Below are 27,637 nucleotides of genomic sequence, written 5' to 3'. Positions count from 1 at the left end.
TGCGATAATTGCATTTACTAACCTTCTTTGACGTGTAATCGTTATGTAGTGTGCTATTGCAAAGTTAAATTATTCATGTGTGCGTTAGTGTATCATTTTCAAACACCGAATGTTGTCTACGTAACCTATCTATACTTTTAAATATCATTGACCCCATTGGGGAAAACAAAGTCAAAATGATAGTACCTATCAAAAGTGAAGATGTTAATTCTTGTAATTGATACCTACAGTCTAAGTGGCAGACACTGACTGCTGACAGTGACAGAATGCGCGAAGAGCGAAGGCGATGTAAAATTGTAAACATCACGGACTGGATTTTATTGATTTGTTTACGCGGACCGCATAAGGCTTTCGGGGCATGTATTTGAGGCTTCTATACATAAGACGTACATAGTAGAGATAAGAATTAGAGCAACCTTGTCAAAACGATTAAAAGATAATACTCCAGCCTAATTGCCGCCTTTCGTGTTCGTGTTTTATCAATCGTGCCAGCTAAGGGAGCTTTGGAGGGCCCAAAAACTTTAGTTTAACCATAAAGTGAAACGTATCGATTTCATTAACTTCCGCGACGTAGTAAAATTCTCTAAAATGTCTAGTGAATATTTAAACATTCGTGATTATGGTGTTAAATGGAGGTGAGTATACAATATTAAATTATTATGATTAAATTTTTACCTTTTAAATGAAATTAATAAAATATGTGAATTTTACAGTAATAAATTAAATCTCACCGTTGGGATAGTGTGAGTAATTTTGATTGTTTTGATATTGAAAGAGAGACAGTCATGAATGGAATGCTGTATTTTGGATGGCTGGTGGGTAAAACGGAATGGACTCTGGTAAAGTGGAGGCGATGCCTCCTGGATTGGCGCACTTGGACACAGTGAGATCTTTGCATCAAACTGTAGTGTCTCTCAGGACTGCTTTGGAGGTATCCAAGAATGAACTCAAGGAATTGAAAGAGAAATATCTGGAGCATTCCCGTTGTTTGCAGCATGCGGATATTATAGAAAAATTATCCATTGAGAATCATATTTTAAGGAGAAAAATTATTGAATCTTGTGTTGAGAGTCAACCTGATCATCTTCTAGAAGTTCCCCTCAGTGTGGAGAAAGGTGATAGTGACATATGCAGTGATATTGTTATAGAAACTGCTACAACTAATAATGATAAAGCTAGGGCATTTGAAAGTGATTTTAGGTCAGATACTGAGTATAACAATAATATAGTGGCTGCAGACATTGATGAAGGCAACAGTCAAAATATTTTAACAGAAATTATTGAGGATAATTTTTCTGAGAGTAGTCAAGAAAATGAAAGTATTGATTCTGTTAAGACTGAAGCTCATGAAGACAAATATCAAATAGGTGACAAGGAGAGTTGGTTTTCTCAAGAAAATAGATTAGAAAAGCTTAATTTTAAGAAGAAACTTGAATTGCTCTCAAAATTTGATGTTAAAATTAAAGTTAGAACTTTAAAAGAAAATAGTGCAATATCAAGTACTACAGACACCGAGTCTTCTGAAGACAGGCAAGACAAAAAACAAAATACAGAATCACAAACTACAAAGACTAGAGAATTTGAATTTAAAGAGAAAAAACATCATTTTGAGACATTTAATAGGCAGAAAGGTCATACAATTGATTTAAAACAAACATCCAGTGAAAACATAAAAATGGCAGTTCCAAGTTCAGATGAAGCTGAGATAAAATCTAAAGTGGACAAATTTGATGTGCAGGTTAAAATTACATCCGAAGATAGTTTAGTTGTTAGAGAGACTATAGAAAGAGCAAGACAGAAGGCAACATTTAATTTAGATGTGGATGAATTGAGCTTTAGGTATGTTCTACTTCTTCTTCCAACTAATAGTGACATAACTATATTTTATTACATGCTTATTAAGATATTTTTTAATTACAATATTGATAACTAGAGGTTCCCTAACAGCATCATGGACAAATGCTTTATACAATGTGGCCGAGAAGTTGACATCCAAAGCTAAAATTTGAAAGCCTCATGGTGATGAGTATCCGAATCACCCCTATGTATGTTCTATGATTTTGCGTAGTTTAAGAGATAATAATTTTTTTCCCCTTTTTCACCTAATTGTGGTTTTGGACTTTTTTCAAATTTTTTTGAACACTTTTAGTTAATTTTATTGTTGATAATTATAAACTACAGTTGCAATAACCACATAAGAAACTATGAATAGGTTAGACAATGCAGAACTAGTTTAGAATTGAGTCGTAATTTCGAGATAACTGCTCCAGGTAAATTCATGAAAATATCCAAGGTATCAAAAAATAAATTGGGGAGCCTATGGCTTTCAACTATTTTTAAAAACTTCCCAGAACATTGGCCGATAAAATGAGCCAAATTCAAATTTAAGCTTTGGACGTCAACTTCTCGGCCACCCAGTTGCCGACCATACATTTGGACACTCAGGTGTAGCTTATAAGTTATTATGAGTGTCTGCATTTTTAACAATATGTTGCTGTTTCTCTCAGTTGTATCTTATTGTTAATTATTCTTCAGTTTAGATCAATTTATTATTTTTAAGTATTTTTATATAATTTATTATTTGTGTGAAACAGAATTCAAAGCCTGCATCCCTAGAGATGTATAAGTTTTAATTAATTAGACACATGGTGATGCAGTTGGGTTTATCTTTAAGTACTTTTCCATCAATAGCTAATAAAACCATTGTCTTAACAGTAACTAAAATAAAATCATGTTAAGGTCCATGTCAGAAGGTGACAACTCTGTGTTCTCGGAAGCAAATACCCCGCTAGAGCCAAATATAAACATTGGTGACAAACAAGAGGAGAACGCTAGCGGTAATGAGTCGGAGGAGGTTGATGATATAGAGCTGATATTTACCACAGATGAGTCTAAGGATATGAGTAACTTGCAGGTACATTTATTATTACAATAGTATGTTGTTCAAGGGGTGAATGTTAGTGACTGAGGCTTCTCTCACACTTTAAAATACATTGTATAATATTTGCTATTAGTGTAATATATATTAAATGTAATGGTTAATTCAACTTAAATACAACAAATAAATTACAGACAATCACGAATACCATGTTCAACAGGGTAATACATCTATACACATAAATAAAATTGGAGTGTCTGTTTCTGTCTGTCAGAAACAAACATAAACTTGTTGTGCCTACTACTCGGTTGGGTCGAGTTAGTAAGTCTTTTGTTGGGCGATGTATATGCTTCTACAATATGATCCCAGAAAATGTACAAAACAAATGTGTTACGAAATTTAAAAGAATTGTTAAAAAACGTTTGTGTGGGAAAGGTTATTATAGCATAAACGATTTTCTTAATGACACCACGGACTGGGAATAAAGCGAACACCCTCAGGCTCTTTAATTATAAATGTTTATTGTACGATATTACATTGTAATCCATATTTTATATTTAAAAAAAAGCCCGCTGAGTTTCTTGCGCCCATTCTTCTCAGGTCTGAGGCAGTCTCTTTTAAATGGGTGGTAGATTTTGACGTTCAATAAGTGATTTTAAATCCTATTTTGAATAAAAATATTTGAATTTGTAATATTGAAATAACCGACATAGACAAGCGTGACAGCTTACAGCGAGTCAGAGTTATTACTACAAATCATAGACCTAGATAATTAAAATAATATCTTTGCTTCAAACATATCTTTTTCTTTAATTGAATATTATGAGAATCAAAATACGTAACATAACATACTATTATTGTTTGCATGTTTGAAAAAATTCTTATTAACTGTAATTTTGTTGAAAGCTTGTAGCTGTATTGCTAACATATTGTATTTAGTTTAAACTGTTGCATGTCAAGTTGAGTAGAAGTGGGTTAATTGCTGGTAAATAAATGTAATTTCATTTCGATAAATGTAGATTTATTTAAATACAATTTCGAATACGTAACAAGTTTTAAAAGCTTGCTGCAACAGTGTTGTAAATATCATTTAATGATGTATCGCTAGCTTGTGCCCGTGACGTCATCCGCGCGGTTTTTATAAAGTAGTAAAAATACTATGTCTGCATCCGGCTTCATAATAATATGTAACCTAAAATATGCTTCCCACGGACTAGTAAAAAAAGAAGGACTCCGCGACGTGATATAATCTTTTTATAGTATTGTTTTTACACTTTATCACAACGCACGACGGCATTTTTAAAATATTTTATTGCGACACAAACTGATCTGTCACAGACGATGGCAAATCTCATAATGGCGGCCGATCGGCTTGTATTAGTGTAAGTGTATGCGTGGGGCTGTGTATTTACACGTATACCGGCTTGTTTTGGTGCCTCACTGTTATGTAAGGTGACATGGAGTCCTTATTTTTTACTCGTCTGTGTATGCTACCCTGATCTTTTGTTATTATTCATGCAAAATAAGATTCAAATATATTCAGTAGATTTGCGGTTTGCCAGGATACAAACAGACAAATATTGTATAAAGCACATTTTTGGTTTCATTATTATTCGTAGATCACACAGCAAGAGCTTTTTGAAAAAAAATATTCAATGTGCAGTTTTTTTTGTAAACTACAAGTTACGATTTTATTATATAACATAGATAATTATAGATATAGATTATCCCCCTTATTCATAATGGTCCGCTAACTTTAAACAGCCACTAAGGAGTGTTTTTCTCATTCTGACTTAGGTCAATAGAAGAAGACAGAGTGAGAATTAGCAATGCTTTAAGTTAGCAGACTATTATGAAAAAGGGGGTATGTCTTTGATTTATTTTATCCTCAACCAGTGAGAGGTACCGTTGCACAAAATGCCGGCTCCATTATGGGTACCACAACGGCGCCTATTTCTGCTGTCAACCAGTAATGTGCATTACTGTGTTTCCGTCTGAAGTACTCTTAACATGTTAAGTCTCATTTGCCCAGTAATTTTACTAGCTCCGGCGCCCTTCAGACCAAAACACAATGCTGCCGTGATATATCTATATTGCCGATATCTATCAAAACAATTCATCGAATAACGAGTCAAAAACGCGATTTAAAACTTAAAACGTTGCTACTAATTAATGGCTACACCTTATTGTGTCGTAAACGTATCAAAAAATCAGCAGAATATTTGTTAGCCGCAATCTAGAGAAAAAACCTAACGAAAATTTTTAAGGAAAAATATGAGATATAGAATTAGCGGCTGTGTAGACTCCCAAAGTTACTTAACGGTGTTCTTGTTTAGTACATGTATGAAAATAGCCTAATTTATCGGCATTTTTAGCATAACTATTTCAAAAACGAATAAAGTTATAGAAATCCTGCAAATACAGATGGATAGAGATTTTTTCTCTCATTAGTTTGGACTCATAAAGTAAAAATCTTCCTTATGTGGGATAACGGCATTTTAGTTATACCACGGCAGAATGATGCTTACACATTTCTGCTTCACGGCGGAAAAAGGCGCCGTTGTGGCACCCATCTAGCCAGTCCTGGCCAAAGAAGCCTCCCGTTGGTTGATTAGATGTTTACGAGTGTTCACAATCTTTCAAATAATACCAATTGATTTCACAACATGCCACTTTGCAGCCTTCAGCCACATATTTCAATCGTTGAGCTCTCTAGTGGCGTGTGTAGACGCCATCATTCTCCGCGGGTCGTATGTAGTATGTAGGAGGGTTCATAAATGAAATACTTGCATTGCATGTACCGCTCTTGAATCCTATTATTTGTTGATTTATCGTTGAAATGCAAGTAGTAGGTCATGCGATCATCAAATGTAATGTTATAGTTATTTGATAAACTACCAAGTAATTATTGCTAGGTAGGTAGGCATATTCAAATTCAAATTAAAATATTTTTATTCAAAATAGGATGTGAAATCACTTATTGAAAGTCAAAAAAAAAAACTACCACCCATTCCAAAATGAATGCCTCAGGCCTGAGAAGAATGGGCGCAACGAACTCAGCGGGCTTTTTTTTCATCAAAAATATGTTTTACAATTAAAGTAACATTTACAAAGTAACATTGTACAATTAAACTTATTATTTAATAGCCTGAGGGCGGTCGCTCCATTCCCAATCTGTGGTTTCATTAAGAAAGTCATTGATGTTATAGTAACCTTTACCACATAAACGTTTTTTAACAATTCTTTTGAATAACTTAATACTTTTTTTTAACGTTTTTTGGGATCTTATTGTAAAAGCATATACATCGCCCCACAAAATACTTACTAACTCGACTTACCCGAGTAGTAGGCATCATCAGTTTATGTCTGTTCCTGGTGTTAACATTATGGTTATGACAGATTCTGGCAAATTCACTTATGTGCCTATGAACATACATTACATTATCAAGAATATATTGAGAAGCAACAGTCAAGATGTTAATTTCTTTGAATTTTGCTCTTAATGATTCTCTAGGACCTAGGTTATAAATAGCGCGAACAGCGTTGCCCCACAACAATATACCATAGGACATAATACTATGGAAATAACTAAAGTATACTAGTCGCGCCGTATCTATGTCAGTTAATTGTCTAATGTCATAGCGCACTATACAGCACGACTGTTACATTGGCTAATTACGTGGACGCAGTTCTTTGCACCGTAGTATTTTTCACAATAATGTTGTCGTAACATTTTAAACTGTCCCTATATTTTCGAAAGCAACCAGATTACAAAAAAATACTTATGGCTGGGCGCTTAAAAGTGCATGGTTTCCACCTGGATTGCTAATTGAGAGTAGAAGAACAGGTAGTAATTACAGTCCTAGTACGTACTATCTGTCCTTACAGCTTAAGTAAAGTGTGCTGTGAACAAACTGGACACACTATTAGATGTATTTTCGCAATTTTTTGAAGGGACACGTCATGTTATGGCAACTTGAAAACACTGCCCAATGAAGTTCATTTCACAGTTTTAGTATTTTACCCATTGTTTTTTAACCTTCTAGGAGGACCTCGTATCTATAAAGGAAACAGAGGCATGGACGCCGAGTTCCACCACGACCCACTCCACACCAGTCCTAATTAAATTCCACACCCTTGACCCAGATTACCAATCGGATCACACAGACCCCGCGCCAATTAGAAGCACCGAACACATAGATCATATCAATGACCCAGCATTAAAAGTTAAAAGAGTTTCGCTGCCGAACGATAATGAGATAGAGCGAGGCGCGAAAGGAAATTTAGACATACCAGGGCGTGGGATATTGAAGAGTTTCTCGAATAAGTCCGATAATATGTTGTATAGAAGGAGCCATGACTCCCGAAGGATGGATAGCGTTGACAGTCTGAGTTACGACTGCAAGCGAGGCCTGAGTTTTGATACAAAGTCATCAAGTTATGAGCTGGGCTCGAGTATGGATATTCTCAATAGAGATCCCAGTATGGACAACTTTAATAGGTGTCGCCTAAGTCATAGATTTTCCGTGTTCCCTGAATCGGATATGTCGAAATGTGGGGTTTCCGAAGAGGATTTGTTGACCAATTTGAATACGAGACGCAATACTTGCCCGAACCCGTTCCAGTATAGGTGAGTTAATAATTTGTGTCGTTTTTATTTGATTTGGACTTTTTTATCATTATTCATACTAGTCGTAACTACCTGTCTCCCAGAGAACGTAGCGGCCGCGACTTATGACGGTCCTAATGTACTTCCTTGCCTTCTTCTAAGAATGTAAAACCTTCAATACAAGTTCTCTTCTTAATACATCCCCGATCTTTGTGTGGAATGTTGACATTTTCCGACACTTAACATTATCTCTATAAACTAGTTAAGTTATTCTACTTTCATTGCATTTTTTTATGAAAATAAAGGAAGAGACGAGGACGTTCAGCTGATGGTAATTGACACCCATTACAAAGCAGTGCCGCTCAGGATTCCTGAAAAACCCAAAAATTCTGAGCGGCACTACAATAGCGCTCGTCAACCTTGAGACATAAGGTGTTAAGTCTCATTTGCCGAGTAATTTCACTAGTTACGGCGCCCTTCAGACCGAAACACAGTAATGTTCACACATTACTGTTTCACGGCAGAAATAGGCGCCGTTGTGGTACCCATAATCTAGCCGGCATCCTGTGCAACGGAGCCTCCCACTAAGGTGAAATTACCCTATTAATTACAATGGGTTTTAAAATATAACCCCGCGCGTTGCGAAAGAGGACAGAACCATGTCATATTAACGGCTGCGTGACGTCAGCTGGCATCGTCGGTTTACAATCCCGACAGCATTGAGAGTTATATCTGAAATATCGCGCGTACAATTTTTATCGATTTTCGAAGATTCGGTAGACTAGTAGTTCATTATTAGGCAGATAGACGACAATGTGAACCTATAATAAGGTTTCCGTCTCACTGACCGAATGTGAATCTCAAAATACAGTGACCGAACTTTGAAATTATATGTAATAAATGGCGAGTCGTTTATTTCCTTCGGTTATACTGCGAAAACTACTGAACCGACTGAATAATACATTTAAGATGCAGCGTGTTTCGGAGAAGGTTTTAATACATAATTGATGATTACTTATCCGGAACCTATATTTTTTGACTTAGAAATACCTATACATATAGCCGCATATAACAAATATTTCAGTCAATGACATTACATTTCAAATGACAATTTTACAATGAGCGATGTACTTAATGTACATGACATAACAATGTTTTCCGGGTCAGCCCTTGTACATCATCTGGGTACATGGCAGGGCTCCCGCCAAGTCGAGCAAACAACAAGCGACACGGCCGTACCGTTTTTTCGAAGCAGTTCAGGCCATTTTCGACCCCATATTTTCTATAACTTTGTTGTGAATAAAATAAGAAGAATGACATAAATATAAAATATTTTTACAATTGTCACTATACCATGTTGTTACTTGTTAGGTTCGCCAATGAAAGAGATCCCTTAAGGACTAAATAAATTGAAGGACTCGGTATTAACATGAATCTCACAACTTTTACGGTAGAAGAACTGAGTTGAGAGATTTGTTTTTTTTTTACAAGTTATTTTTTGATGGCATAAAATATTCCAGGCCTCCGCCCCGTGTAGGGCTCCTAAACAAGCCTGTAAGTAGCGCAGTGCGTCCCATTTTGCGGGAGTTTTGCGGCGCGCGGCGAGAGGGCTCCGCGCAGACCGACATGTCGGCGCTTCCTCCGCGGTGGACTTCCGACGGATACCTGGCTTATAAGGTAGGAAATGGAAATCTTATATCTTTAAACGAGTAATTCTTGTATATAATATATTCTGAATCTCGGAAAGGGCTCCAACGATTTTCGTAAAATTTTAGTATACATGGGATTTCAGGGTCGATAAATCGATCTAGCTAGGTTTCATTTTAAAAAAATGTAGATTTATCCGTGTTTTAATGAGAAATAGCTACAATAAAATTAGAATACAAAGGTAAATTTCGCCACGGTAAGCAGAAGACCCCGGTTCGAATCCAGATGTCCGATTAGTTTTTTTTGTTCAAGTTTTGTACCTTCTTAAAAATCCGAGCAAGGCTCGGTCGCCCGGATATTATATTTAAAACAATAACATAACATGTTGCAACAACATGCGGTAACCGTCATGAAGCAACTTCAGTTCGTATATAGGCTTTGCCATGGGGAGAAGAACTGATAAGGAACTCCCAGCCCATATTTTAAATCATGTAAATTTGAGGTGGCCTGCTCAGAACCAGACAAGAACTATGCATCATTACCCTCTATATAATCTCCTATAGTATAGTGAACCTTCTTTGTCAAAGAAGGTTTATTATATTTTTTTAATTTGTGCTCAGTAAGTCCTAGTATACTGTCTGGTATTTTATTGTCAAATTGAATATCACGACTTATGAAGGAGCTCTTAACTCTACCTAACTTATTAAATGAAACGAACAGATTATTCGTTCTTCTTGAATTGATGAATTCAAATCATTTTTTCTTGAATTCGGTAATCCTTTTTCTAACATAAATTATTCATTTCATTCATTCAGGATATTGCACTTGCGAATAATCCATGCACAGTGATATATCTATCGTACTTCGTTCATTCTATAGGTTTTGCTTGTAATTTAAATTGTTGTTATAAATATTTGTTTTATTACTCATTACACACAAATTCAACCCACCTCCATAACTACTTGATGGTTTTGGATGTTGTACTAGAACAGTAAAGATATTGTAAATATATAATATCGGTCCTTATCACAATCAAAACATTCAATAGCTATGACTTATTTTTTCAAACAACTCTAAAGTTATTTATTAGTGTAGGTCAAATCAATGACACTTATGAATGTTAAAGTTAAAAAACCCACATATACCAATAGAAGGCAAAAAGAAAATATTTAATACTTGTGTTCTACCCAGTACGACCTACGGGTGCCAGACTTGGAGTTGCACAAACAAAAGTATCAAAGCGCTGGAAACCTGCCAACACAGAATGGAACGAAGTATACTTAACATAAAACTTAAAGATAAAATTAGGCTAGCAATAATAAGAAAACGAACCAATGTCATAGATATAAAATATCATATCCAACAACTGAAATGGAAATGGGCTGGACACATGATACGAAGTAACACTGAGAAATGGACTAAAGAAGTGACAGAATGGAATGAATCATCGAAGATGGGAAGATGATATTTTAAAGGTGGCAGGTCCGACTTGGATGAGGACATCAAGAGATAGATCTTTGTGGAGAAAACTTGGGGAGGCCTATGCTGAAAAGCAAAACAATCTAGAATCCGGTGTCTAATATAGTAAATTATTACATAAGTACTTTTATATAATCAAATTAAAATAGTAGATTTAAGATTAGAAATGTAACTGCACTTATTTATACATTGTTAATAAAGGCTTTTATTTTTATTATAATCCCTTTATTACAATTTCATCTTATTTTCTACATTTATATATATAACATATTTATAAAAAACAATATTACAAATATAAATATAAAAAATAGAGTCCCCCCGGCGTTGGTTCACGACAATTCCGCCGGTAGTTAGGGCGACAGACTGAGGAACTTCCGCACGATGCGTGCCGTTCCCAAAACAGCTGCTTTCTGTAACTGACCCTTTATCTAGTTATTAAGTGAGAACCTCTTAAGATGATGGTCGAGGCTCTTTGCTATAAGACCGTTAACGGAAACGACTATTGGGACAATTATTGTTGAATCAACATCCCACATGTCAGTTACCTCGTGTACTAAGTCTAGGTACTTCGACAATTTGTCTATTTCAGCTTTCACAAGGTTATTATTATTAAATGTAGAAGCGACAATAAACTCATTACTACTCTATTAAATCAATATTAACACTCTCATAATTATAATTCAATTGTCCATCTGTAATGTAAATTAAATTTGTAAGGCAGAAGTTTTTCGTACCGCTTCGCTGCTATAGCGAAGCGAGGTAAACTAAGTTTGCGTACAAAAACTAAACAAAATTAATCCAAACAAAAACCAAAAAAAATAATCGTTTGGAATTTGGCGCCATATTTAAACATGAGGAATTAGCGCCTTATTTGGTCACATGAGAAACTTGTGCTGATTTACAAATTCAATAACTAAGAACCTGGCTGTCGCATCACTCTGGATTTTTGCCATACATCTGGCCATACTTAACATTTTGAGCAATATCAACATTATAAGAAAATCAGGCAAACGCGAGACATTTTGTATCTAACATTACATATGAGAAAGATATGCTAATTCATTTTTAAAATTCTGTCTCGAAAATAACCTAGAAAATTTCAAAAGCTTTCTATGAGTTCAAAATTTTTTAAAATCGGTTCTGAAATGGCCGAGAAACAATTGAACACAGAAATCAATTGGAGTCACCCGGTGGGAGCTCCGCTCACCTTCGCTTCGCTTCCTTCAATTAATACTTAAATTTTATATACAATCTATGCAGTAAGTTAATAAAATAACTCACGCATTTCAATATATTTAATTGAAAAAATAAAAATCATGTAAATAAGTTATAAATATAAATGGTATGTACCATAGAGCAAGTATAGTAACTAGACTAATTGATAGCTTCCGTCTCACTTACACGAGGAAAAGAAAAATAGAGTGACTAGATTTTTTGTTTCGCCATGCGTGCCGGTTTTTTCAAGGTCAGCACACCCGGTGTGCTAAACAAACTTGACAGCGCTGCACAACAATAATTTGTTTACTTTTATTTGCGTTATATAAAAATAGCTATTATTGTTGTAAAACGTGTGAAATATCCACTTCGTAAAATATGCACCCTGCTGTCGTAATGAAATTGTTTCACAGCAGAACTGTCAAACCGTGCGTCAATAAATTCTCTCATAGAAATTATGTATGGACACATCAAAGGAAAAACAAATTTGTTGTTTTTATTTAATTTAGCAGCATTTTCCTATTTATTCACCTTTTAAACCTTCCCTGGACTTCCACAAATAATTCAATACCAAAATTAGTCAAATCGGTCCAGCCGTTCTCGAGTATTAGCGAGACTAACGACAAGCAATTGATTTTTATATAATATATAGATTATCTGTCTCATGTTGGCCACGCCAAACCGATGTCTAGTTACTATACTTGGTCTATGGTATGTAGTAGGTATTGACTTTAGTCAGTTTTAATTGAATGTCTGTAGATGTCGGTCCCGGGTGGTCGCGGCACGGTGACTCTGCCCCAGCGCGCTAGTCCGGTCCGCGCTTCGCCCCAGGTGCGTCGCCCCCCCGCGCCGGAGCCCCTTCACCGCCACGAAGCGAAGCGAGCTCTGCTCAGCGATATTGGTACTTATATTATTGGACAGGCATTTATTTTTATTTTTCCTAGCTGATACCTGACTTGATCCGAGAACACACAAGGCTGAGATCGTACCTAGAGCTTATTAAAATCATTGTTTCTTAAGACTTTAACAACCTAGAAAATTTCGAAAGCTTTCTATGAGTTCAAACATTTTTAGAATCGGTCCAGAGATGGCAGAGAAGTAAGTTAACACAGAAATCAAATGGTGGGAGCTCCGCTCAGCTTCGCTCAATTAAATCAAAGATCACACCTCTATCTGAACATTACAGTCAGCTGTCAACACTCACACAGAGAAAACGTTTGCGCGTCGTCGCCAAACGATATTACCAATTATAAAGTATTCAGAGGTGCCAAACATTATTTTTAAATAAAGTGCAATGTGCAAGGTCAGTTTTAGTGAAGGTGTTCATAGTGTCAGGTGCAATATTAACTTCGACCTCAAGTACGAGATGATCACAAAACCAAGCTTCAAAAAAATGTCTAATGAAAAGAAGGCAGTTTGGAGATGTTATGGCTACAAGTCAGAAGATTCATCGTCGTCAGGTAGAGTTAGAGTAGACGAGAAGAGATGCTATTTTGAATGAGTTAAGCAAGTAAGGCAAAGTATATGCGGCAATGTATATCAGTAATAAAGTAGGAATTCTAATCAATTAAAATGACATCAATTATTCGTACAGGTTTTACTTCCATGGTGCCCGAGCTGTCTCGCTCGGCAGAACCCTTGTGGACGCTATGGAAGTCCCAACACCCCACGGAGACATCGCCCAAACACAGGTTTAAATAATAAATAAAACTGTTTAGCCTACGTCATTCGCGTACAATTAAATACTAGACTAAATATCACACTCAAACATTGTCTGAAGTAAAAATGTGCTTACGTAGATAAGGCAGAGTTTGCGTTCAGTTATGTTTCGACCGCGCTTTAAATGGATAGCCACGCAATGACAAAACGTTCAGTGAAAAACTGTCCAAATAACATCATATCCCAACTTAAAGTGTGTTGTATTTCAGGTAAGTGCCGCTTAGAATGTTTTAATGAAGCATGTGTCAACGTGTACGTATATACAACGGCGCTCGGACATTTTTGACGACTTTTTAATAGGCGATTGGGAGTCTAGTTGCTTATAGTACATAAATGGCCTTAGTATTCTAATTTGAAGAATGAACTCTGTGCGCGGGTTAATATAATGCAGTATAACAATCTGTATAGACGCACAATATAGTAGCTTATAGACAAACCAAACGTGCGAGACAGAAGAGCATCTGTCACGGAGATGTAGCAAGATACACGAAGTAATCTTTTGTTATTGTAACTGATTTTTATTGAGAAGTCGTAAACAGCGACGCTTGGCATTAGCTCATTGGTATTATAAATATTAAACCTAACACTATTAAACTATTAAAGCTAATACTCACATTGACAAATAGAAATTGGTCACGCATTAGAGGTGAAGAACAAAATTTCTTAGCCTACTTAATATAATATTAGTCAATTTTAGGTGGCCTGCGTAGATCCAGACAAGAACTATATATTCCAATTATACGATTCTTGAGCAGAGTAAGGAAAATGTTATGGAACGCTGAATCTAGTACATGCCTATTTGATGAAACTATTTAATTCTTGTGACGTCACGGTCTACAAAATGTCGTACTTGATTTTCATTAATAGCTGTATCCTATCAGGACTGAACGAACCGTTGATGATTTATTAATACAGCTTTACTCACGTTTCATCGGTGTCTGTACCGACTAGTTTCGGACCATTCGGAAGTCCTTCATAAGGGTGAGTGTTCGCGATAAGATGAGTAAGAGGTGGGACGTTATCGCGAACCCACCACACTCACCCTGATGAAGGACCTCCGAATGGTCCGTAAATAGTCGGTACCGACACCGATAAAAGGTGAGTAAAGCTGTTTTAATAAATAATTTGATATTGACTCACGAAAGTTCTAGTAATTAACCGTTGATTTATTGTCGTAGTTGCAGTGAATCTTAATGCTAACCCGCAGTTTTTTTAAGTTAAGATTTAAGTAATTAGACATAAACGGAGATAACCAATAAATTATATTGAACCTACTCGCAACCTATATTACTCTTACTAGCAGATCAGCAGAGGTAATGACTATTACTAATTATTTAACTATTTATTAATCTGATGACCTAACTCGTATATAGGATAAAGAAAACATAACGTCAATATTTTGAATTTACATGGAAATAATACGTAGGGGTTGTTGATTTACTCTTCTTTTTAATAATACAATTCTGAATACGAAAAAATGAGAAAATAATTTCAATATTTTTGTTATATTTTCATATTGCAATATGAAACATTGCTAGAAAATATTTGGTAAATCTCCTTTAATGATTTATTATATATTAAAATGAATAATAATCAGAGTTCAATTATATTAAAAAAAACTAACTAACTAAAATGATTACAATTGACAGATATACGCGCAGTTCATATCGTTCGCCGTCAGTGAGCGTAGATCGCAGCAACGACTGGACACATAGCTATCTGGCTACACGAGGTATGTTCATATTACTGGAGATGACTACATACAAGTCACCCTATTTTATTAGTAAATTTGGAGTTCCTCAAGGAAGTCTTATGGGACCCTTACTGTTTTTTAATTTATTTGAATGATTTACCCGATGTGGTTGACTATAACTGTGTATTATTTGCAGATGACATATCCATAATTATTCCTGACGAGCATAAAGCGATAAATTATTATAATATGACTATTAATAAAAATTTAGAAACTATGTTGACATGGTTCAATGAGAATAATTTATTCGCTAATATGACAAAAACTAAATATATACAATTTTCTAGTTATAAAACAATAAATAAATCTCTAAATATAACACACAGTGACCAAGCGATTAAAGAAACAAACACAATAAAATTTTTAGGCCTTATATTAGATTGCAATTGTAACTGGAAAGCTCAATGTGATACAGTGGCAGGCAAAATAAATTAGTTCGTTTTCGCTTTATGAAGGCTCCGACAAACTGTATCCTTTAATGCTGCACTTACTGCATACCACGGTTATATTGCGTCAGTTTTACGGTACGGGTTAATACTATGGGGAAACTCCACTAATATTTCAAATGTTTTTCTGGCACAAAAAAAAATGTATAAGAGCTTAAGCAATGTCAGTCCTCTAGAATCGTGTAGACCATTATTCAAAAAGCACCGTCTACTGCAACGCTTACTGGTCTATATATATATTAGAAATTTGTATGTTCATTAAAAAACATGGTGAACTTTTTAAACCAGCAAAGGACTATTCCATATTAGGATTAAGAGATCCATGAAAGATAAGGATGATAAGGATGAAGAACAGCTTCATCAAAATAACGCAAATGTTATGTGTATTAGGGTCTTTAACCACCTTCCAAAGAATATTAGAGAGATGCCTAAAACATTAATGCATAAAAAATTAAAATTATGGTTAATAGATAAATGCTTTTATAGTTTAAAATAATTCTTTAGCCAAAAATAATAGTATTTAAATGTAATTTTTTGAGAGGTTCCTACAAACTTATGTTTATTTTATATTATATTATTGAATTAAAGCTATGTAATGTGTATTAATGACGTATAAATATAAAAATTCCAATATTGACAATCAAATATTTGTATGCCGATATATTGGCGAATTGTGCTGTACACCAATTAATTCTTAACAACTATGTTACCACGATTCATACAATCATTTCATTTCATTTCATTAATCGTGATTGGTAATGCGCAGGGCCTTGTAGTATGATAATTTTATGAGAAAAAGTACTCATTACGTCATGTAAGTAAGGCTAATCTCCAGCTTCACTTGCCCATAACAGTGACAGTTGCCTCGAGATGAAGCTCGTTAAGCTGGGACATCTCATGTGTCTATAATTACACCTAAACATCACATTTCTCCACAACAACACGGCTTCTTTCGAGGTAGGAGTATGGATACCAATTTAGTGTGGTGCATAGATTTTATTCTAAACGCATTTGACGCTGGATGTCAAGTTGACGCCGTATATACAGACTTTTCCAAAGCATTTGACAAAATAAATCGTAACCTACTCATAACAAAATTAGCTTTATTCGATATACACGGCGACTTTCTAAGGTGGATGAAATCATACATTAATAATTGAAGTCAGGCAGTTGCATTAAGAGGCTACTTTTCAAATATTTAATGTTACCTCCGGAGTTCCTCAGGGTTCCCATTTGGGTCATTTACTTTTCTCGTAATATATAAACGATGTTGATCACGTTTTTAATGAATCTTATCATTTGCTTTACGCTGATGACACAAAGAGTTTTAAAATGATTTCAAACTTAATAATGGTTTTTTTTATAATGATATTATAATGATTGGGGCATGGGAAAGTTTCTGGCGCCATTTCTTCACTCTCAGAGCGCCATTTGTTTCCGAAGCGGTGGTAGTGTTTGAACTGACATCAAAAAATTCTTAACGAGTCAATTTTGAGAAAATAAATGCCTTTTATGTCTTTTAATTCTTTTATTTGGGTGCAGGTTCAGGTAGTGCGAGCGGGTGGCGTGGGTGGCGCGGGTCGCTGCCTGACGTGCGCGCCGACGACACGGACTCGTTGTTACACGAGGCCGACATGTTCGTGCGACGCTCCACCGACAACTTGCTGGACGCTTACACTGAGCGTGAGTCTTACACTGTCATTAACAATGTCACCGACGACACGGACTCGTTGTTACACGAGGCCGACATGTTCGTGCGACGCTCCACCGACAACTTGCTGGACGCTTACACTGAACGTGAGTCTTACACTGTCATTAACAATGTCACCGACGACACGGACTCGTTGTTACACGAGGCCGACATGTTCGTGCGACGCTCCACCGACAACTTGCTGGACGCTTACACTGAACGTGAGTCTTACACTGTCATTAACAATGTCACCGACGACACGGACTCGTTGTTACACGAGGCCGACATGTTCGTGCGACGCTCCACCGACAACTTGCTGGACGCTTACACTGAGCGTGAGTCTTACACTGTCATTAACAATGTCACCGACGACACGGACTCGTTGTTACACGAGGCCGACATGTTCGTGCGACGCTCCACCGACAACTTGCTGGACGCTTACACTGAACGTGAGTCTTACACTGTCATTAACAATGTCACCGACGACACGGACTCGTTGTTACACGAGGCCGACATGTTCGTGCGACGCTCCACCGACAACTTGCTAGACGCTTACACTGAACGTGAGTCTTACACTGTCATTAACAATGTCACCGGCTGCAACGCACAGCTACTCGAATTGTCTGAGATCAATCTCTCTCTGCATCTTCCACCGCATTTATCACGGGGAGTCCACAGAGGAGTTGTTCGGGTTGATACCAGCAGCTCAATTCCACCAACGTGAAAATGCTAAATTCCCTCCGCATCCGTTTGGCGGTTGGTGTTCTACAACTGCGCGTTTTGCAAGATATTTCTTGCCTCGCACAGCCACATTGTGGGATCAAATACCGGCTGCTGTCTTCCCGAATTGTAACGACTTGGGAACCTTCAAGAATAGAGCATTCTTCCACTTTAAAGGTCGGCAATGCATCTCTTGACCCCTGGTGGTGTTGGTGGACTTATCACGTGAGCCTCGTGCCCCTCTTATAAAAGGGTTGCATCGCTTGTTGATGTTTAGGACCGCTTTTAATACTTGATCTCTATCGTAGATTATTTAGAATACAGATTATATATCATCTGTCAATGTAAGCTTGACATTACTATGATATCACTTACATGGTGGACTGTTCCTGTATGAACGCGAGGGGGTTATAGTGGCTGATAATAGATTCTGTTGTTTTTCAGTCGACACACCTTTGTCTCGTTCCGGTCAGCCATACATACCAGCTGAGGCGCGTCAGTTGCGACTCGGGCACGCTGTCAAACTGATCACCCCACAAGGAAGGTTGGCAGTCGGTCGAGTGAGGTGAGAGTACAATTCATTGAAATAAATTTATTACAGTCACAGAGTTCTGTTCACTTGAGAACAACTTATTACAAACCAGAATATTCGCCATAATATGTAAGGAATAATCTAAAATCCTATTAACGATACCTCTACCTATCTATATAGGTTATCAGGTTAGCTATTGTAATATTATATTTATCCTTAACTAAACTCATTTAGTTTGCAACTATTTTATTATCAGGGTGTTACAATATTTCATTTCTTCGCTCGTCTTTTAAATATAATAACAGGAAAGGATAAGCACCCGAATATCTAGCCTAAGCATTTTTGTAAATATTTATGGAAAACATAAAACAAGGAAAAGGGGATAATTGAAAAATAATTTAATCCTACGACAAGCTATAACTACAGATTGAACAATTGTTGAGGATAAAGGAAAAAACAAACCCCAATTCAATTGAGCAAAAGGAACTAGTGCGGAAAAGAATCACTTTCCTGAACTTTTTTGAAGTCCTGACTGTTCCAGGGTTGATTACAGTAATACATTATTAAACATATTTATTGAATCACAGTAAAACAAGTGAAGTACTGTGTAAGCAGTATATAGATTATTTATGAGTTATCAACGGTGCGGTGCAACTCTGGAAATCTGGATGCGACTGTCGCTTACGTTACTTAAACAATTTGTTATTTTTAAAGTGCTATCTCTGACTTCTGGGATAAATTATACAAATTAAATTTGTAACCACAACGAGATCTATAGAGGCTTAGAATTTGCTCAGACTTTACTCACGTAATACTTAACTGAGTCTGATGAAACGCGTACTTTACTTTTAAATTCGGATGTCTTAGCTTAAGCTCAGTATAATTTTAGCTGTCGAATAACAATAAAAACGGAATCAAAGATAATGCTATGCTTACCCTCAGCTATGTTTTACATCAGTCAGAGCAAAATCTAAGTATAGATCTCACCCTGAGAGTTAAAAACGATGTACCAAAATTCACGACCCATGCGTACTCTAAGGGTTGGTTGAGTTGGAAAGAGCTCTCGGATGGAACCCAAGAGGTCGCGGGTACGTTTCCCGCATCTTTTTTTATGGAAAAGGGGGACAAATAAACGTACGACCACCTGGTGTTAAATAATCACCGCCGCCCACAATCTTCAACATCTTTCATAAATATTGGTTAGAAATTTAATTTTTTTACTTTGCAATTTTCACATTGGGTGTTCGATAACCTGAGTGGACTGTAGATATCGTTAATAATAAGAAAAATGTGATTCGAATGAGAACCTGTCGGTCAATGCTAGGCAATGGTAAATAGAAATTTTCATCCACTAACCTTGAACTCCCACTTGTTGCTCTCCTTTGGTTTCCTCGGAGGTGCACGGCACGCAATTGTCACGAACAAGAGTAACACGAAGGGTATTGGCGCGAGATATTCAGAACGTCTGGTTGACAAGCTTCTCGAATCACGGTCTAACGTGGACTGCTAGGGGCAACCAGTGCGCGCGGGGCCGCGGTCGCCATTACATTGCAAAAACGATGAGGGTAGTCAGAAGGATGAATTTAAATCTACCCACCAACCTTGCAATGACCGAACATTGGGAATGCAAATGATGATGAGAATGGAGAACCCGCTGACTCTGAGATATGGCGGTCTTTGACATGTCGTATCGGTTCGGGGATATAACAACCGGCTGATGATTTCACAAAGTGGGTGTGGGTGGCGGTGTACGCGTTAAGCATAGTGCGGGCAAGCAGGTTAAAGTTTTTTTTTATGAAAATAAGGGGCAAGACGAGCAGGACGTTCAGCTGATGGTAATTATGGCCTACCCATTACAATGCAGTGCAGCTCAGGATTCTTGAAAAACCCCAAAAATTCTGAGCGGCATTACAACTGCGCTCGTCACCTTGAGACATTAGATGTTAAGTCTCATTTGCCCAGTAATTTCACCAGCTACGGCGCCCTTCAGACCGAAACACACTTTTCTTACACATGACAAAGAAATAGGAGCCGTTGTGGTACCCATAATCTAGCCGGCATCCTGTTCAAAGGAGCCTCCCACTGGTAAAGTATATATAAGATCGAAAATATACATTATGAAATTGGAAATCAATATTTTAGTTAGTCTTTATTCAATTGAGAGCTCTGTAATAATAAGTTTGACTAACTAAATCGATCAAAATAATTATTATCTGAAAAATTTGCCAATGACCGCTGTATGTACGCATTTAAATCTCTGTGAGTGCAGATAACATTTCGTATTTAGCATAAACGTACAATAACTAACTAGATTCACAATCACGCAAAAGATTGTCTCAAGCAAAAGTCTGCCTACGCGTCTATAAAGCAGAGTTTTCGTTCAGTTGTGTTTCGACCGCGCTTTGAATACAACCCCACGCAATGATGAATGTTCAGTGAAAAACTGTCCAAATAACATCATATACAAACTTTCAAAGGATGCAGTGTCGTATTTCTGGTAAGTGCGCCTTTAAATTAACAAAATTATATAACTAACTTGACGTTTTCAATCATTTTGCCAAATAATTACATTTCAGATGGTATAACGAAATGTTCTTGCCTCGTGTTCGCGTCCGAGCAGCTTCTAATAAACGTTTACAATAGAATGGACTTTGAACGTTACTGCTTCAAAATAAGGTGTTCATTTGAATAGATGTTTTAGTTTTATCTATATAAGTTAATGTACGTATATACAACGCCTCTCCGACATTGTTTGACGATCTTTTGATAGGTGATTTCGACTCTAGTTGCTTATTGTACGTCAATGGTATTAAGTAGTGACCTCTGGTGGTGAATCAAGTTAAATTGATTCAATTATAAGTGTTATTAGCATGTATTTTTAATCTGTAGGTATGTCGGAATAGCTGGCGGTAGTGCCGCTCAGAGTGGCATCGTGGTTGGAGCGGAGTTCTCTACCACCGAGTACCCTGGACTTCCCCTCAACGACGGCACATACAGAGGCCGCAGGTATTTCCTTACTCCCCCCCACTACACGGCTGTCTTTGTGCCGTTCTCCAAGGTGGTGATGGCCTGGGCTACTTAACTTAATTCGACTCACAAACTTTTATACTGAAATAGCCTGGACTTAAAGCATGTTTGAACTATCGATCGTAAAGTGTGTTTTGACATTAACTATCTCAATCTTTCTGATAAATAAACGCGGTGTAAAGTTACTCCAAGTTTATAATTGGCTAGCGCTTAGCAGAATGGAACCAGTCCACATGCAAACTAAGCCGAGTATTTGAGGTCCAAAGTCAAAAGATAGTTATTGTTTTGTTTGGTGACTTTTAGTATATTTCTTGTGGATGTGTTCAATATCTTTACTACAAATACGAGAAGTGAACTGGGTTCTTTTTAAATTAGAAATATCGGATATGTTTTGTTCGGTATGTCAAACAGTAATATTTTTATGATTGGACTGGTTCGGGGTTCCGTTCTGCTAAGCGCTAGCCAATTACTCCTCCCTGTCATGTTATTCTGTAGTGACAAAGGTAAGATAAAGACAAAGAGTTTTAAATTTTGTAATAACATTACTTCGCAATTATTAATAACACTGTACCTATGTGTTTACTATTTTGTAGAACTTAGAAATATTTAATTAAAGGACAGTTTATATTTTAAACATAAGAATGTTAAGATTGGTAACCTATTATAAATATATCTGTATTGTATTAAGATAACAAGATATATTCCTTGACTATTTAACTATAAAAGAGGTACTTACTAATACAATGTGAAATTCGTTGGCGAAAAAACTGATGTGAATGAAGAGCCAAATCATGAAAATATTTAATTAGTTGAAATTATTTCTTCTAGTATTTTTTTTTATTAACGCGAGTGTTACACATTTAAATAAAACACTTTTAAAAAGATTAAAACGCTTGTAATTGTAACAGTTTTAGATTACCCCCATTATTCATAATAGTCTGCTAACTTAAAGCATTGCTAATTCTCACTCTGTCTTTTTCTATTGACCTAAGTCAGAATGAGAAGAAACACTCCTTAGCGGCTGTTTAAAGTTAGCGGACCATTATGAATAAGGGGGTAAATGTTTATGTAAAGGGGACTGCAGACGGACTTCATCTGCAGTCCCCCTGAAAACGAGATTTGGAAACGTCGGGTTAGTTAAAATAAAAATGTAACTTTTACGCAAACATCTAATGTAAAACTTTTTAATCCTTTAAAAGTGTTTTATTTAAATTATTTCTTCTTCAAAATTTAAAAAAATTAAAAAGTTTCTTTTTGATTAAAATATACTAAGTTGAAGACTGTTACAATGATACAAGTGTTTGAAAATTATTATATTATTTTCGAAGTATTTTTTTCGACGTTTTTCCGTGGTGAAGATGTTTGTTTTGAGAATAATACCTATTTTGTATATCAATTTAAGCTGAAACGTTTTTCTTTTACTGTGGCCTGTGTCCTATTTTGTATATCCTGTGACCTATTTTGTATATCAATTTAAGCTGAAACTTTTTTCTTTTACTGTGGCCTGTATTTATGTCAGGCAGCATAAAATTTTAAATGTTCAAATTTATTTTCTAACAATAAATAGAAATTAGTATTAAAATATGTCATATGTTGTACCTAATCTAAAGTATTAAGGATTTGTGTATTTTGTGAAATCTGTAAGTAGGCTAGGTGTTTGGAGCTGTTTTACTTAACATTGTATCTTTGTGACTTCATACAGACTTTTATGTAGTAAAGGAATTGTTAAATACTATCACTAAAATAGTCTAATATATATTTTTCTAATAGAAATACTTGAGATAATACGTGTTGTCTGTACGTACTTAATATATCAAGTTTCCTGTATGAATATATGTCTGTCTTTATATCGATATAACAAGGCTTTTAAGGAATTAAATCGTTATTAATATATGTATGTAGTATTTGTAGGTTGTCGTGAATATTTAACAATTATTGTCAATACGTATATATGTATTTTTAATATTCTACAGTAGGGATTCCCAAAAGTGGTCGATAAAAAAATGAAAACGGATTTTGAAGGTCATCGAGGTCAAAGAATCGACCCAAGTATTGATATTGATCTTTTATGGTCGTTTTATGGCAATAATCTATCTATCCTTAGTTTACCTTACTAGAGGTAGACAAATCTATCCTTTTACGCTTAATTACATTTTAATAACCTATCGACATAAATCATTGCACTACAACTATATTGTTCAGTACTTGGTGGAGAAGACAAGGTTCCGGTTGGGGGTCGAAAAGTTGGTGACGCGTCACGCAGTAGACTTCCATTCTTTTGTTGTTCGCGTCCCGACAGAACATATATCAACCTTCCTGGACGTGCAGCTGTGGCCGAAGGGGGTCGTGTTCCGCAAGTATCGCGGACGTCGCCGACCGCCGGAAGCTACCGAACCCGCGCCTCACATCGCCGCGAAAATGTGACGTAGATTTAAGTTATGTATGTTAGACTATAAGGTATTTATTTTATGGGCCTTGTAGCCTGAAATAAAGGAATAATTATTATTATATTGGACATAACTATGGATAGATACGATCTTGTCATTAAACGGTGACAGCAATGTATCCGTAACTAGAGATACGTTATTGAAAACGGCCGTTAAAGAGCTGAACAAGTTGAGTGCACAAGTTGGTGCTAGATGAAAATATCTACAAGTAAATAAAATAGGAATAAAACTAGAAAGATGACTTTTAAAGAAATTTGGCAATAGGGTCTGCCGTATAGTTAAAAAAAAAGATGTCTTTTGCCCAAAATTGTTCGGGAATCCCTGTTCTATACTTTAGCTGAGTAACTGATTAAAATAGGTAAGGCTAATTATATGCATTACGTTATGTATATAAAACTATGCCTCGATATAAAACTATAGATGGGCTCGTGGAATATTTCATGATATATTTAATATAGGGCTCATCCAATGCTGTTTGTGCCCTACGCTTTCGCTCTCACATTAGGTGCCTGGGGTTTTTTTTTGGGGCCGGTCATAATAACGTCACATGAATTACATGATTGATTGACCCCTCCCACGTCCTTGTCACAACTGTTCACAATTGTCACCTAGTGTGATGACACATATTTCGCAATTGCATTTAAAATTTATCATGTTAAAACAGCAGTGTTACGAAATTGGATTGGATGGATTGGCAAATGGGACTAAACAGTTCCATTTAAATTCTTTTTATTTTTTTTTTATTATTTAAAACAAAAAAAAAATAAATTAATGAAAATTAAAAAACATAAAAAATATTAGATAATATGCAAGTTTATTAGTTATTTGGTTTAATTCTAGTGTTGCAATACTTAGATATAAAATATTATATTTTGAAAAAATATGATGTCACACTTGGTGGACCCCCCTCCTTCCCGCATAAGGTGTGACGTAATTGAGACGTATGAGAGACAAAACGTATAATATGTATATATCGAGCCCATCCTGACCTCCTTTCCTTCGTATTTAAATCATACGAAGTCAAAATGGACGCCATGTTTAACATCACTGTTAGTTGATTCATAAGTACATACGTAATGTTACACATATGTTACTACGACCTACTGTTGCTCATTCTTCTAAAATATTTGGTGCTGTGTAAAATATTTAGTTAATTTTGTATTTCAAAAAGATTTTCTAATATTTTTTTGGAAATATTTTAGTAATTTTCTGGCCTAATCTTGTACTCTCTAATAATTAGTAACTGAATATTAAAAAATTCTGTGTGTGAAGTTCATAGACCAATTATAGTAACTAGGCTAATTGATAGCTTCCGTCTCACTCACACGAGAAAAAGAAAAACTTATGCGAGTATTATGTAAAGAAATGAGATAGAGTGATTAGATTTTTTGTTTCGTCATGAGTGCTGGTTTTTTCAAGGTCAGCACACCCGGTGTGCTAAACAAATTTGACAGCGCTGCACAGATATTTTGTTTATTTTTATTTGCTTTGTACAAAAATAGCTATTATTGTTGTGAAACGTGTGAAATATCCACTATTTATTCAACGTCAGTGACAAATTTAAGTAGAATCGAAGGAAATATGGCGTGATGTTGTGTTTTACGATGTAAAAGTGATAGTGAAAGAACACTTGTGTTATATTATGTACCTATATGTATAGGATATTGTCTGTCTCATGTTGGTCACGCAAAACCGATGTCTAGTTACTATGCTTGGTCTATGGTGGAGTTAGAAGAGTGTTGTTATTGCTTCGTACGCTGGTGTAGTGTTTTTTAGATTAGCAAACAACAGTATTGCATTAGTAGCTCAAGTAAGCATATCACTTAATATAGACACGTATATATATATATAGATACTAGCTGACCCAGCAAACGTTGTATTGCCATATAAAGTAATAAAAAATTTTTTTTTTGGTGTAAAAATTAGATGCAACCGATTCTCAGACCTACCAAATTTATTGTACTACAATTATTGTAAGTATTGATCCATTGCCATCTTGCAACCCTATAGCGGATTTGTGGATGGAACAGAATAATATAAAAATTGCGATACAAAAATAGGGGTATAGATCGTAGAGTGTTGAAAATTTAGGGTTGCATGTATTTTTTTATGTTGTACCTTCGATTCTAGTCATTGCCGTTAAGTATTATTATTTATATAAAACAGTTTAAACTTGTTTGTGTTTTTCATTTGATGATTTTATTAAGACTTATATTTATTTGTTCAAATAATGAAATAATGTACTTATACATATTCTACTGTATATTCTTATATCGCTAGTTTTTGCTAGAGCGACGTTGCGGACGATGGGAATACAACATTTGTACGCCATATTGACCGATGGGCGTGGCTTTATGTGTGGCGCCATATCACTCGCACCGTAGTTAAATATTTTGTGAGAAGCAACACTGCACATTTTTACATTGAATTATTTTTATTTTTTATTAGATCAATTAAATTAGATGTTTCCTATTTTATTTTCGTGAATTTATTTTGCCTTTTCATACATTATATTCAAACTATGAGATATGTTCTCGCAGTGTTTGTCACAATTATTGTTAATATAAAAATACTTTTAGTACAAAACTTTTCAACCGTGTTCAATCGTGCCAAAATTGGTATTTATCTGAATTTTAATTGTCGAAATCACTAGTTTGGTAAACTGTCGCTTATGTTGGAAAAATTCGGCAATCGATTGCATAAATTGCATTTTTCTCATTTGAATTAGGTATACATATAAACTAAATAATCAAAATTATATATATTTTTTATTTAAGGCGAGTATTATGTCGGAATAAATATTGTTAATTTAATTAATGATTATTGTTATCTTTTAAAAATAATTTTAGTTAATAATAACTAATACATAGGTAGGTACGTACAGTTTATTTAAAAAGTTATTTTGTATGGCCACTCCTAATGAAGTAATAAATATTGTGCAAGACTGCAGTTGAAAACGGGTTTACGTTACATTCCGCGTTATATCAACTATATCTTGTTGATAATAAGTAACGTAAAAGGGTTTGTATAAATTCTTCATAACTAGTGGTCCGCCCTGACCACACCTCGCTACGCCATGATAATGTTTATGGTGTGTGTGTGGCAATCTGTTAAAAAATCGTCTAAATCTATCACAATCTACTTAATAACTTCTTTTATAAATCCTTAAGTCCGAAAAATATGACTAGGCCAAAGGCCGATAAATCCTCTGAGTTTGCAGAGAGACATAATGGTGACAATGATTTACCTTTGTTTTTATAAATAATCCGGTCATTAAAATTTTATTTATTGTTTTTTACGTCACTGTGTTTGAATTAGTAGCTGGTATAAGATACATGGAATGTAGATATACTTTATATAAAACAATGTGTAGACTCCGTAGTTGACTTGAACTATTTCCAAACTGTTATGCAAATATAAAATCTATTTTAAATATTGTATGTTAAATGTATCATAATAAAGTATAAAACACGTA

The 27,637-nt window shown here is 35.5% G+C and overlaps 1 protein-coding gene across 1 annotated transcript; it reads left to right on the top strand.

The window, feature by feature from the left end:
• Positions 1–260: 260 nt before the first annotated feature.
• LOC126965938 (uncharacterized) lies at positions 261–27,637 on the top strand. Its single transcript, XM_050809746.1, has 11 exons — positions 261–635; positions 714–1,839; positions 2,740–2,914; positions 6,925–7,508; positions 9,008–9,164; positions 12,588–12,729; positions 13,423–13,519; positions 15,197–15,279; positions 17,289–17,429; positions 18,601–18,721; positions 21,578–27,637. Exons 2-11 carry the CDS (start codon positions 830–832, stop codon positions 21,768–21,770), a joined length of 2,703 nt encoding a protein of 900 aa, XP_050665703.1. The 5' UTR covers positions 261–635; positions 714–829; the 3' UTR covers positions 21,771–27,637.

Source organism: Leptidea sinapis, chromosome 9, assembly GCF_905404315.1.
Source record: "Leptidea sinapis chromosome 9, ilLepSina1.1, whole genome shotgun sequence".
NCBI lineage: Eukaryota > Metazoa > Arthropoda > Insecta > Lepidoptera > Pieridae > Leptidea > Leptidea sinapis.
The sequence above is the reverse complement of the archived record's forward strand: the minus strand, read 5'-3'. Positions and strand labels throughout refer to the sequence as shown.